The sequence below is a fragment of the Corvus cornix genome, chromosome 11, assembly GCF_000738735.6.
Source record: "Corvus cornix cornix isolate S_Up_H32 chromosome 11, ASM73873v5, whole genome shotgun sequence".
NCBI classification, from domain to species: Eukaryota; Metazoa; Chordata; class Aves; order Passeriformes; family Corvidae; genus Corvus; species Corvus cornix.
Window position 1 is genome coordinate 19071659 of NC_046341.1, and position 13598 is coordinate 19085256.

A 13598-nucleotide genomic window follows, 5' to 3' on the forward strand; every position below is an offset into this window, starting at 1 on the left:
TTAAAATAGCTTTCAGCACAGAGAAAATTCCTTTGTTAGTAATTCTACAGTAAGTTCAAAGTCAGAAAACATCTAAAACCTGGCAAAAATCTGTTTGTTTAGGTTTTTTCAGACAATTTGAAAACTTTTCCTTCAACAGATTCTTTTTATTACATTTTAGAACCCAGAGAGCTGTGAAAGCATGAGATGCTTCCTATCAACTCCAGAGCCTCTTTTCCTGACCTGTTTTGCTCTCAGCAGCAGGCACAGTTTCACTCAGCCTGTTCCACCACACCATGGAGACTCCCAGCAAGGAATTCCCTGAGCCCAGAGCCTGATGTAATCAGCTTTGCCAGCAGTGGCAGGGCACTGGGAATGCCCAGCACGGGGCAGGATGAGCTGGCCTGAGGTGACGTGAGGGCAGAAAGCTCTGCAGACTCTACAGCAGTGGGGAAATCTCACTGCTCCCAGACTTTCCATGCAGAAAAGACTTTCCTGTTCCCATGACTGGTTTTGCTCCTCATTTTTTATCTATGGTATTTTATCTATGGCTAATTGTATAATCCAGCTGGCATTAATTTCATTACCACATTTTCCACGAAGCAAAAGAAAGACGTGGTGAGCAGTATCCCCCAAACATCTCGCTATGAATACAGAAAAATTCTCAGTCAAAAAGTGATCTCACTATAGCAAGAAAATTTATTTTGCCTTACAAAGATTGGCTACCACACTGCAGCTTCCACTGAGCTCCAAGGATCGCAAAGCAAACCCCAGGAGATGGGAAGCTGAGCCGAGGTCTGTCACTGCACTGACAGCAGCTTTATAATGAAGTCCCTCGACTGGAGAAAATATAAAATCATCCAAGAACAGAATTATCTGTCTTCAGCAAAGGTTCCTCACTGGGTTTTTTTTTCCTCATCAGTAAATTGGCCAACAGGCATTGTGGACAGCAACTCTATGCAGCTCCATCCATAAGCAATACCATTCCAAACCTTACCTAAATGTGCTTGGGCTCCCAGTCAGTCACACTCCCCCTTTCTATAGACTGGGGAAAAAATGAGAAGGTGGCAGAATTCAGACTGGAACCATTCAGGTTCACACAGGCACTGCCTTGGTCTCCCTTGCTCTGTGGTGTCCCAAGAAAGACAGACTAACCCAAAGTCAATAGAGAGGAGCAGCAGGAATCCTGAATAGCTTTTATTTTTGTTCCAGCTCTCCCAAATACCATCCATAAGCAAACTCCTATGTGTTAAATCATTTATTCGTGGCAAGTTTTCTTTAATACAAATCTATTTTACCAGAACAGAAAAGCAGATGCTACAAGAAGAAACGAGTAAGGATGTAAACCACCCACAGTATCACCATGACACAACACAGCACTGCTGCACTGGCTGTGCAAATACAAGTCTGGCCCGAGTCCCACTCCACATCCAGGTTCCACTCAGCTGCACAGCTGAAGGAGCAAAATGGGAAAGTGTAAAAGCTGAAAAACACACAGAAAAAAGGGTAAAAAGCCACCCCATCTCCATATGCATGTGATGCAGCTTTGGAAATCGGTGGGGTGAGCAAAGCCTACACCATTCCAGTCCATTCCAGCTGAGCACGGCGAGTACTGCTGGGTGCCCAAAGGCTCCTGTTCACTGTGGGGAAGTTTCTGCAGGCTCTGATGGATCATGTTGTGCACTGTGTTGGCTGACCCAGAAACAAATGTTCTCTGTCTCAGAAGCAGTGGCAACTCCTACTGCAGCAAAAGGACAAGACTCTCACAGAAAGGGCTCTAAAGCCAATCAGAGAGAGATTTCCTCAGAACTGCCAAACACTGAGCAATTCCCCTGCATCCAAAGTCAGTTACTAAGGATTTTCCATGATTTGTGAGCTTACTTAACTTTCTGAGCATGGATATTTTAGTCAAACTTAAGACCCCAAGCCTATCAGGACTAAATACTGATACTGTGAGTAAGGTGCCATTGGAGAAAGATATCACCAAAATTTGCAGAAGCACTAAATGCTAGGAATTCCTGAACTTTAAAGTGGAGAAAATATTTTGATATCCTTAAGTGCAGCATTAAACACATATATGATTCTTCCCAGGCAGAATGAGGCCAAGGGGCACATATCCAAAACCCATCAAACAGAAAATCAGACTTTCTGATGCATGTACAGATTCACACCTTCATGCCATAACCAAACAACAAAGAGCCCAAAAAGGAAGCCATGCAGATTCCGTTTATTGAAATTATAATAGTCTTTCAAGGAGTCAAATGTTCTGAGGAGTTGAAGAAATGTATTACAAGGTACCCTCTGCAGCAGCATTCTAAGGGATTTTAGGGTACCAAGGTACTATAGTTTTGGCAAACAGGTACAGGTATCTCTGAGCCATAAGGAAACACACCTGTAAATTCCCATAAACCTTCATTTCAATTGCCTCAGACTCCCTTAATGCTCACCTGGATTTAAAAAGAAAAGAAAATGAAATAAAGGTGATCAGTGACAGCAGGAACCTTTTACCAGGGAGTTCACATATCTTACATCACCCCAAACTTCATTACAGCCTTGCATCCATCACTGCTAAACCAAGAAGCTGAACAGCCTAAATACAGCAAAGCTGTTCTGATTGAGAGAACCTGCTCTCCAGGCTACAAAACCACCCAGGAGCAGGGAAGAAGGCTGCCCACACACTCGTGGAGTCCCAGCTCCATGTCCCTACAAAAAGGATTAGTGGGACCACTCAGCAGGGTCCTGCAGAGCTAATGAGTGCATGGGTGACAGAAACTGCCAATGGAACTCGGGTCATAGAAAAAAAACCCAAACTGCTTACAGGACATACAGAAAAGGGGCCTCGTTTCATTCATTCTTTACCTAAAAAGCTAATGATGCTTTTCTTAGAGGTAAACAACCAGTTACGAAAGCTCATATGCTTTGGTACCTGCTGCAGCCCTGTTCCCTCTGTATCCAGCACTAGGGCATTTATCAATCACACTGAGAAACGTCCCCAAGAACCCTGGTAACAAGTAGATCTTACTACTGAAAAGTGGGTTTAGCTCTCACTAGGACTACATGACTACATCCTCCTCCTAGCCCCCATCCAGTCCCACGGAATTATATCCCCCGCACTGCCAGATAATCCCGTCCATCCCCGTGGGTTTACTCCAGGCAGTCCCTCCCTTTGAGCCGAAGTGCTGGGCTGGACTCGGCTTTCCGGAGCCGTTGTCCGCCTACAGCTCCTCATGCAGGCAGCGAATCCCCGCAGCAGCCCCGCCGCTCGCCGCTCCCCAGGGCTGCCGCAGGAGGGATGAGCGGCGGGGTCAAGCCCCGGCATGTGCGGCCCCGGGCCCCCCCCGCGCTGCCCCCGGCGCGGCCCTGCCCGCGGGGCGGGGGTCACCCGCCCCCCTGCCCCAGCCCGGGGCCGCCGGCTCCGGCCCGGCCCCGCTCCGGCCCCGCGCACGGCAGGAGGCGGCGGGGCCCCGCCGGCCCCCGGGGAGCCGCGGCGGGGGCGGATGGAGACAGCGGGCACGGCGGCGGGCTGGGGGTAAGGCAGGGCAGGGCAGGGCGGGATGGGGGAAGGCAGGAGCTGAGCCGCGATGGGGGAAGGCAGGGGCTGAGCCGGGATGGGGAAAGGCAGCGGCTGGGGGAAGGCAGGGGCTGGGACTGAGCCGGGCTGGGGTAAGGCAGCGGGCTGAACGGGGCTGGGGACGGGCAGGGGGCGGGGGAAGGCGGGAGCTGACCCGGGCCTGAGGGGAAGGCAGGGGCTGCACCGGGCCTGAGGGGGAGCAGGGGCTGAGATGGGTTAGGGCAGAGGCTGGGGAAAGGCAGAGGCTGAACCGAGCCGGGAAAAGGCAAGAGCTGAGCCGAGCCGGGGTAAGGAAGGGGCTGAACGGAGCCGGGTAAGGCAGGGGCCAAGCTGGGGAAAGGCGTGAGCCGTGCCGGCGTAAAAGGCAGGGGCCGAGCCGTGCCGGGGCAAAGCAGGAGCCGTGCGGGGTGAGGCAGGCTCTGAGGGGCCGATCTGAGCCGGGTGAGGCTGTCAGGAGCCGTGCCGGGGTAAAGCAGGAGCCGTGCGGGGTGAGGCTGGCAGGAGCCGTGCCGGGTGAGACAGGCTCTGAGGGGCCGATCCGAGCCGGGTGAGGCAGGAGGCCGTGCCGGTGAGACAGGCTCTGAGGGCCGATCCGAGCCGGGTGAGGCAGGAGCCGTCTCCGGTGAGACAGGCTCTGAGGGCCGATCCGAGCCGGCTGAGGCAGGAGCCGTGCCGGGTGAGACAGGCTCTGAGGGGCCGATCCGAGCCGGCTGAGGCAGGAGCCGTGCCGGGTGAGACAGGCTCTGAGGGGCCGATCCGAGCCGGGTGAGGCAGGAGCCGTGCCGGGTGAGACAGGCTCTGAGGGGCCGCTCCCAGCCGGGGCAGGCTCTGAGGGGCCGCGGGAGCCGCGCGTGTTCCCGCCCTGCCGCGGGTGCGGGGGTCCCACAGCCCGAAGGACCCTGCCCGAAACTTTGTGTTGGCCGGGCCCCCTCCCGAAAAGGGAGAAGCCCCTTCCCGGCCGTGCCCGCGGTGGGAGCGCAGAGGGCAGGGCAGGGCAGCGCCGAGACCCCGAGCAAAGGCTGTGACACAGCGAGCGCCTTTCGGGAATCAGGCTTTAAATCCGTCTGCAGTCGCAAATGAGCCCAACTTTCAAGAAATCTAAAGATTTGGTTATTTAGGACACGTTCTACTCGTGTGCATTGTGTTGCCTGTAAATATAAACCTTTGAAGAGCAAGTTATAAATATTAAAGCCTAAGTGCATAGGGGGAGTATGTGTATCAAATTTTAGACTAAATTTATGCCAACCCAGTTTGGCACACGCACGCCTGATGCATTCAAGCTGCACTCAAACAAATCAGGGAAGTTATTTGGTTTTACAATGGTAGGTGCCTGTTTCAGAGACTGGTGAATGACTTAACAATAATTAGCATATTTATATAACACGTTGGTTATACGTGGGGTTTGGAATTTAAGAGGCATTAATATAATTTCCTGAACAGGAGGGATTCCTGGAAATATGAAGCAATGGCTTGTTTGGCGTTTCCCCCCCACATACGAGCTACATCTGTGTGTGCACTCAGGGTCTGAGATGTGCAATCCTGCCCAGAGAGCAGGTGAACTCAATGTGTCTTCTACTCACATCTGGTACAAAACAAAAGCAAACTGCTATTAAGGACCTTTCTCTTAATTTTTCCCTTTTTTAGTTATTTTCTTCCATCTTCCTCTCATCTCTGGAAGCTCCATCAGTATTGGAATAGGCAGCAATTATTCCAATCTCCGTAAGTAATCTCTTTTTCTTTTTTTTTTAAACTGCATTATTGGCATGCTTTGCAGTCATGTACAGCTGCAGGAATATTATATTTAAAGTTCTCTAGCAGATAAACATCAATCCATTAAAAAGCAAATAGCTTCCTGACTGAGAAAAAACTGAGTTAACAGAAATGTTCTTAACCTTGTCATCTTTAGACAGACAAAACTCACAGAAATTACAGAATTGTCTGAACTAGAGGGGCATAAAATTTAGTGGCAGGTACAAATACTTCAATATTTTATCTTTACAAAAAAAATCCTCTTTTTCAGCATTTTCTGCCACAACAGCAAACTAGCAAACTGACAAATGAAGCACACTGACATCAGTCAAAATTTATAACATTTTGGCACTATTTAGTGAAACAAATGTTGCTAAAAATTACTTCCAGTCATTGAAATAAAACAATTCCTGACATTTGACTTCCTTCTGCTCTCCTTTTTATGACTGGCTTTTGTAATCATTACATGAAGTTTTTTTGAAAAAGGAATACAGCATTATAGGAGCCAATTATCCTTGTGTCACTGGTCTTATTTTGGCAGAAAACCATGTGCATGCAGGGAAGCAGGGCAGCACATCCAGTGTCTTGGATGGAAGAATGCATAATGATAAAAATGCACACAAAACAATTAAACCCACCTAGAGCCCTCTTGGAGCAAGGGCTGCAGCTCAAGAAAAGCTGTGCTGAAACGTATCGTTAGACTGTGACTTTGTAACACTGTTCATGCCCATCCTGCCTGAGAAAACATACAATTAAATGTGAAGTTTAAAGGAAGGACAGACAAGAAGTTCCCTTAATTTACTTTGGAACATACAAGGAGGAACAACAAAGTCATTCACAGACTAGAAATCATACCCTGTTTAATGTTTGCTGTCACAATCTATAGTGAAATTATTAATAGAGTCAAAACAGCTTCTGTCAGCAGTAGGGATTTGTAGGATCTATCACTAAGACAACTTTGGTAACTGGGAGAAGAGTTTGGTTGGTAAAGGTGAAGACAGTGCAAAACCAGGTAAATGCCAAGTGTTGTCTTTCAGATGGCCTGGTAATCCCTTAAACTCCTCCAAAAAAACACAAAAAGTTGGGCTGAAGAGCAACTGCAAAATAAGTAGCCGTTGCCTAATAGATGCCCAACTGGCATCACCCAAATCACAGAAAATACATAATAGCAGCACAAAAATGTTTGCATTGGCAGTCTCCTCATTTGTTAGGTGGACTTGGCAAGAAAATCCCTGTGGTGTGCTGGTGTTGCTACAGGTCAATATTGCAAAAAGAATGCTGAGGTTATTTTCCCACAGAAGTGCTGGTTTTACATCATGCACAAAGTGATGTTTCCCAGCACTTCACTGCCGGACAGCTTTGTACTGCACTGGGTTTGGATTGGCAGAGCTCTGTAGTAGAACAATTGCAGCAAACACTTCAGAGGAGTCTGAGGGGTGCTCTCATTTCCAAGCACGTGCCTACAGAATTAAGTGGTTTAGACCTTGGCTTTCCTTCGGCCCTAACTGAGTCCAGTTCAGCCACGCCTGACATTCTGGCCTTCTCCACAAGGGCTCTCAGCTTTAATTCCTGTAATGCCTAGATTCTGAAATGTTCTGCTGGCAGGAACAGATAATATTAACACAGTACCAGGTGGGCATTAGCCAGAAACCAAACTGTGGCTCATGGGATGCTTTTACAGCGAATGTGGAGAGACCAGAGTTATCTTATCCCAGGCTCTTTGGAGGTACCACAGGAAGAAGACTCCACAGTGGACTCTTCAGCTCTACAGAACTCATGTAGGCCAGGTACCAGACCTATTTGCTCTCCAAACACTGAATTTCCTAAGCAAGGACAATGGCTCAGGAGCAGGACTGCAGCTCTGCCCATACAGAGTCAGCTGTGCCTGGAGAGTCCTGCTCTAGTCCAGGACAAAGGGGAAAAGTCACACGAACAAAGTCTAGGCAGGAGAATAGTCAGGGATGGAGCCAAGTGACTTCAACCACAGAGAGCCAAGGTGGGCTGACAGGGTCAGTGTTTAACAGAACTTCCTAATCAGAAATAGAATTTGTTTTGACTTTGTTGCTGTAGATGTTTCTTTCTGAGAGAAACATTGGATTTTCTTTGCACAGTATTTCTAGGTTTTAGCTGTGTTTGGATGGTTGGTTGGTTTTCAGAATAAAAAGTCAGATTTATCTCTAGAAAATAATGACAATGAGTATAAAGTATTAATAGGCTGTCATGAACTTCAGTCACTGTTTCAAATGCTTAAATGAAGGGGTCCAAAAACTGTCAGAGAAATAAAAAGGCAGAAAAATGGTTCTGTGCAAGCTACCTTCCCTTTCTGCATGTACCTGCCTCCTCCACCTCCTTCCCAGCACTTCTGAGGTTTATCTCTGAGGAAATTGGTTGTAGACACAAGTAAAAGCAAACAAACCAACTGGTTATTCAATCAATTATCCAGATTGCCAGTACATATCATATATTATAAAAAGATAGTTATTTCCAGCTATTTAGTGACTCTAGAGTTATGTATTCAAATACTAAGTATTTGTGATAGTCCCATTCAACTACATCCTTGCTTTTATATCTAAGAGCACAAGGAATGTCCAGAGATATGTAAAATGTTCATTTGCATACATGAATGACAAAAACCAAAGCTTTAAAATATACAGACACCATTTTCAAATCCAGCACTAAGATTTCTTAGAACCTTTAGAGAGCCTACAAACTTATTCTAACTAAACTGAATTCTCTCACCAAATCAAGAAGGAACAGAAGCATTCCAACTGTGGCTCTCTGTGCATGAAAACCCACCTAAGACAGGCACAGGGACACACGTCCCACAGGAGCAAACTGCAGAAAATCCTCGTCCTGGAATCAGTAGAGCCACCTTGAGGCTGCCCCTCAGCGTTTGGCTCGGGGAGAGCAGAAGAGCACAGCTGGCTGCCAGCTGTGCTGCCACTGCCTCCAGCACTGAGAGCTGCACCCCGAGACCCCAGGACAGTGAAAGGTTGAATAAACTTCTACTCATAAACAAGGAAATCTTTCTGTACACAGAAAGAATAAAATGCACTCTCCACTGCTGCAGACTTGGCAGTCTGCAGCTCTTGATGGCAAATCCTGTCTTTTTCCCACTCCAAACTCAGCCAGTTTAGTGCAGTTGTCCAGAGGCACAAACACAATTCCCAGTGACAGGGAGCCCATCAGCAGGAACATAACTGCACATCCCTAGGCATGGGTGGAGCCCAGTGCCTCAGTCCAAACCAGGGAAGAAACTGGGTGATTTGGGGTCTGTGCAAGTACCTTCAGGAGTGCTCCTGGCTGTCCCAGATTTGAGACATGCAGAAAGACAGGAGATTGCTTCCAGCTTTGGTGGGAGCTGGTGCCCTGGAGAGGTACAGGATGCCAGGGAGTTGAAGAGACAGCCTCATAGGGCTGCACCAAGACTTGTGCACAGCACAGCAGGACATCCCCTTGCACTTGTAGGATGCCTCAAGAGGTGTCAGTGATCCAAGCACCAACATTCACCAGCCTTCTTCAATCTCTCTTCTCTGTCAAGAATGACAGAAGCAAGGTAGGTCTGTGGTCCCAGACAGTGAGGGAGATGCACTGCAGTTGACCTCTCTTCTCTTAAGTGCACAGCAAAATTTAATCCCCAGATTAATCTGCTCTTTTCTTCCTTCACTCTATTTTTTCCTCCAAGTGTGGATGTTTTCTGAAGGTGCCAAAGAGGTTCCCATCTCCTCTTCCTTAAGGGCATACCCCATATTTCCCTTGAGTTTTCCACAGAGCACTTCATGTTTTAATGACTCCAGCTGAGCAGAAAGGAAGGATATTCAAATACCTCCAGAACCATACCTTGGAATCCTTTGTTCCTCTCCGCTACTGAGTAATATCCAGCATCTTTCTGCCATCAATTTATTTTATGATGGCTTGAAATCATCTGTTACATCAAGAATAATTTCTTCACCTTTTAATTTGTTAGGCTGGAATCTGCACTGGGAAGGGATCCATTTCTCTCCCAGCCTGACAGTTTCTCACCCTCATGTGTGAGGATGTAAGCCAACAACTCCAAGTCATTCATTTCCATTGTACCTACTGACTTAATGCTTTAATTTCAAGCAGCTTCTCCCAACTCACACTTCCCCAATTCAAATAATAGATTAGGAAATAATAGATGCATAGTTCCTATGCACCTGCATTGCAAACACAGAGAGTCTAGTCCAAACCTGCTCCCTAGCAAATAAATAAACTGATGCTTTAGTTTTTGGAGGGCACCTCGTCAAGCTGCTACAAGCAGCCTATCAAGAAACCTCTCAGAGGAGAGTAGGGGGAGGTTTGGTTTCAATCCTGTTTGAGCTGTGTGTTCAAGCACCTAAAAACCCAGCAGATGCCCAGGTACCTTTCTGCAGAGCATCTCTCCAGGAGAGGTGGACTCCTCTGTAAAGCTTCCTTAGTGTCTCTGTCCTCAGATGCTTTGAAAACTTGGCCTCCAGCTCACAGCTGGCAGAAGCAATTCAGCTGGCTTTGACAGCATTTATGCAAACAGGGATTTTAGCTCCAAGACTTAAAACACTTATTACTGGAACTTCCTGAAATACCTCTGACTGTTTTTTTAAAAATGACATTATATGACATTGGGAAGCCTACAGTCCTCAAGAACCTGTGTGAAGATAATTCACTAAACGATCCCATGATCCCTGTCTACTCTTAATGCAAACAGTGCTGTTATAACACTTTGTTTCTGTGGGTTCTTTAATTCTAAGTTTCTTATCTTTTAATTGCTGTTTTTAGTTGCAAGTATGTTAATCCCTCTGTTTCCATCTTTAAAATGAGGATTTGTCTTTCATCAATTGTTTTTTCCTTCATTGGCAAGCAATCTTTTTTAGTTTTATGGTTTAAGGAAAGCAGTTCTATAAGCATCTGATCTTTACAGGTTTTCAGCATCCTAGCTTTATTTTGAATTAGCTGCAAAATTGCTACAAGATTACCTCTACTTAAAAGCCCCAAGTAAAACTGAAGCTTAATCACTCTAGGTTCTGCACAAAATAACTGGCCTTGTCCTTTCAGATTACAAGTATCTAGAACACACAAAAGCTGGGAAGAGGAAAAAAAAGGCCGGTAGAAAAGTTAATTGCTTTAAATTACACAGGAACTTAAGGAGAAAGCCTGGCTCTCCAGGCTCCTGGGTTGGTGTCTGTCCATTACCTGGCACTGACTCTTGCTACAAGACAGGAATACTCTGAATTCAGTTTCTGCTTCCTGAGGACCTGTAATGTTTTTTACGGTTGGATGACAAACACAGGCGGGTCTCCCTTCCACTGGGGAAGGGATTTCTGCAGCAAGGCCTCGGGATTTAAAGTGATGATTGTTACAAAAGAGATCCCAGATCCTCTTGGGGAGAGAGTAATTGTGAGCTGTTTAGACCCATTTGGAAGACCAGTTCTTACTAGGACCCCCTCATATTGAATTTTGTTTCTAATCCACACTTTGACATCTCTTATTAGCAGAAATCAGTATTTTGGTTATTTGCAAGCTAAACTACCGAGGTACAGACTGGCTGTTTTCACTCTCCAAACACACTCAGCACACAAGTCTTTGGGCCAAACAATTGGCAACAAGTACCAGGCTTTATTAAAGAAGTTGGTCACAGAAAACCCAACACAGAAGACCAGAGTTTGTAGAAATTTGTAGACCAGGTTTCCTTGTTGTCATATCAATGTATTGCCCTGAAACTTGCTCCAAGAGCAGTGGTTACACAGGGTAGCACAGGATCCTCACTCCCTGCTGAGCAGAGAAAAGGTAAAGCCCTGCTGCCTTGACCAGACAATAAAACTCTGAAAGGTAAATTAACTGGGGGTTATTTTATTTTATTTTATTTTATTTTATTTTATTTTACGACAAGTTGCTGGCTTATTGCAGCAGCCATTTTGACAAGTAGCCCAACAATATCTAGTCACTGGATATTGTAATACCAACTCTGCCTCAGAGACACATCCAGAGAGGAATGTGAATCCAAAGGGATTTCTGGTTTGGCCTGGAACTTGGTGCTAAGGGAGGAACACACACTCTGCAAAGAGGAGCAAAAAGGAGTAGCTATTTGGGGTGATTTTTGTGCATCATTTGAAGAGTACATCAAACTGCACTAATAATCACTCTCTTCACAGTAAACACATTTGTGGAATCAGATGTTCCTTTAGAAAGAATGTGGGACATTCAATAGTCGACTGAAAACAGTTCCAATGCATCCTGCTGGGTGCTCTGGCTGTACAGCACATCTCTGAGCAGCAGTCCCAACCAGAAATGCCAAGATGTTTAGGGAGAGCACAAAATCAGAATATCACCAATACTTTTTAATGACACAGATAATTTTAGAAAATACTTTCCTTTTAGAACAGCACAATCCTAAATGGAAACATGAGTGGAAACTGTACTTTTGCCACTTGATCCTATTAATCAATCTGAAAGATATCTAAAATGGAAAAAAAATCCCTAAATTCAGGGCTTTATTTCTGTGTTTCTGATTTAAAAAAGAAAAAAGTTTCTACGGAACGAAGCAAGCTACAAATTGAAAATTTTCCTAAAGTTGGAGACATAAGATCTCCAACTCCTCAGGAGAGCTGCAGCATCCTGTAGAGGTAAAAACAAGAAGTTTTTCCCAGATTGTCAAATTATGATTCCCAAATACAGCCAAGGGCAACATGGTAAAATGCAGGGATAAAGGTGGTATCAAGGTATTGTAGTAGTATAGAAATGACATCCTGTGTCTGTCCCCTGGTTTAAGGTACTGCACATTCTTTAATTGCCATCAATGCAAAAGTGCTGAGGAACTGGTGGGCACAAGAAGTCACCAGAGAGATAAGAATCTGTCTTCCTTATATTGTGTTTGGCACAGGTTTCTGTGTCATGCTCATCTAGATCATAGAAGCAGAGCATTAAACATCAGCCCAACGTGTGCCATGAGTGGTTCATTCATTATCACTCAGTGGCTGAGGTGAGAGCTGGGTACCCTTCTCAACAGAGACACAATTCAGGGGTCATGTGGCTAAAAACATTGGTATTACTGACACAGGACAATTAGCTGGAAACTATTACCTTTTATTATTGTATTTTAATGATGCAGATCAGTTTTCAACTTGTGGGTCAGTTTTTTCATCACATTTATATAATACTGCCCCAACCTAAATTTGACATGGCCATTTTGATGTTCCTAAGTTACCAGTTTCCACTTGCTAAATTCATCAAATGTGTGGTGATTTAGAATCCGAAACCCTGCCAGGCCTCAGCACCCCATTGCATGGCCCTTGTGGTTGGGAACAGGTGGGTTTAGAACCAGAAAGGGCTTCTCTGAGAGAGGCTTTCTTAGCTCCCTGTCATCCTAGTAAAAATGGGTTTCAAATCAATTTTAATTTTAAAGCATGCTCTGAAGACAAAATATCTTGGCAACATGTACTGGGACAGAAGGATCACCTTGGGAAGTAATACATTTTTCCACAAGTGAAACAATCATTCTCAAAAGAATTTTCATTGCAAAGAACAGAATGCACATTATTTGCTCAGTCAGTTTGTGATGCCTCTGTCCCTGCCTGGTGGCTGTGCCTCACTTTCTTCCTCAAAAGAACATTGACATATTTTTAGTCTTCATAGTTTTGGTGATTATTTTACAGCTCCCTTTGAGAACAGATGGAAGATATGTATCATCTGGATTCACAAAACACATAATTTGTGCTTGCTACAGCTGGGAAAGGTTTGCACACCCATTTTTTTAACCATCATTGTACCCCACTGCTTCTCAGTCCAAAGGAAATTGGATCTGCCCATGTACTGTTTTATAGCTTACAATCTTAATAGTTCTCCCTGAGGATAACAAAACATCACTGTGGGTTTCTGGTGTTCTCTTAAAGGCCAGGTCCCAAAGTGACTTCCCCAGTCCACAACTGGCAGAACACAAAGCACAGCATTACCTATGTGACATGAGGTGTTTGGATTTAAGTGACCTTCAAAGTAGAGCCAGAGAAGTGGTGAAAGATAAAACAGGAATTTTATGTTAAAGGAACTGTAGAAAACTTTCATATGTCCAAAAAGCGGAGACATCATAGGCAGTGGTAGAGGAGAATTGTGTTGAACTGGTAAAAACAGGAGCAGTGAACAAGAAAGATACAAAAGGGTGTAAACTGGAGCAAGTTCAGAGGGGTTTAAAATAATTAGGGCCACTTTGAAGTAGAGTAGGAGCTAAACAGATTTATGGAAGATATGAGATATTACCAGGATCAATTACTCCAATAAATTTCCTAATAATTACTTTTTTCCCTTTGCA

The 13598-nt window shown here is 45.4% G+C and overlaps 1 protein-coding gene across 1 annotated transcript in view; it reads left to right on the forward strand.

The window, feature by feature from the left end:
* Nucleotides 1-5015: 5015 nt before the first annotated feature.
* BEAN1 (brain expressed associated with NEDD4 1) overlaps nt 5016-13598 on the forward strand; it is a 51836-nt gene continuing 43253 nt past the window's right edge. Inside the window, exons 1-2 of the mRNA XM_010396505.4 lie at nt 5016-5104; nt 5195-5269. Of these exons, the coding sequence (XP_010394807.2) occupies nt 5080-5104; nt 5195-5269 (100 nt within the window). The 5' untranslated portion in view covers nt 5016-5079. The remainder of the gene's footprint in view (nt 5105-5194; nt 5270-13598) is intronic.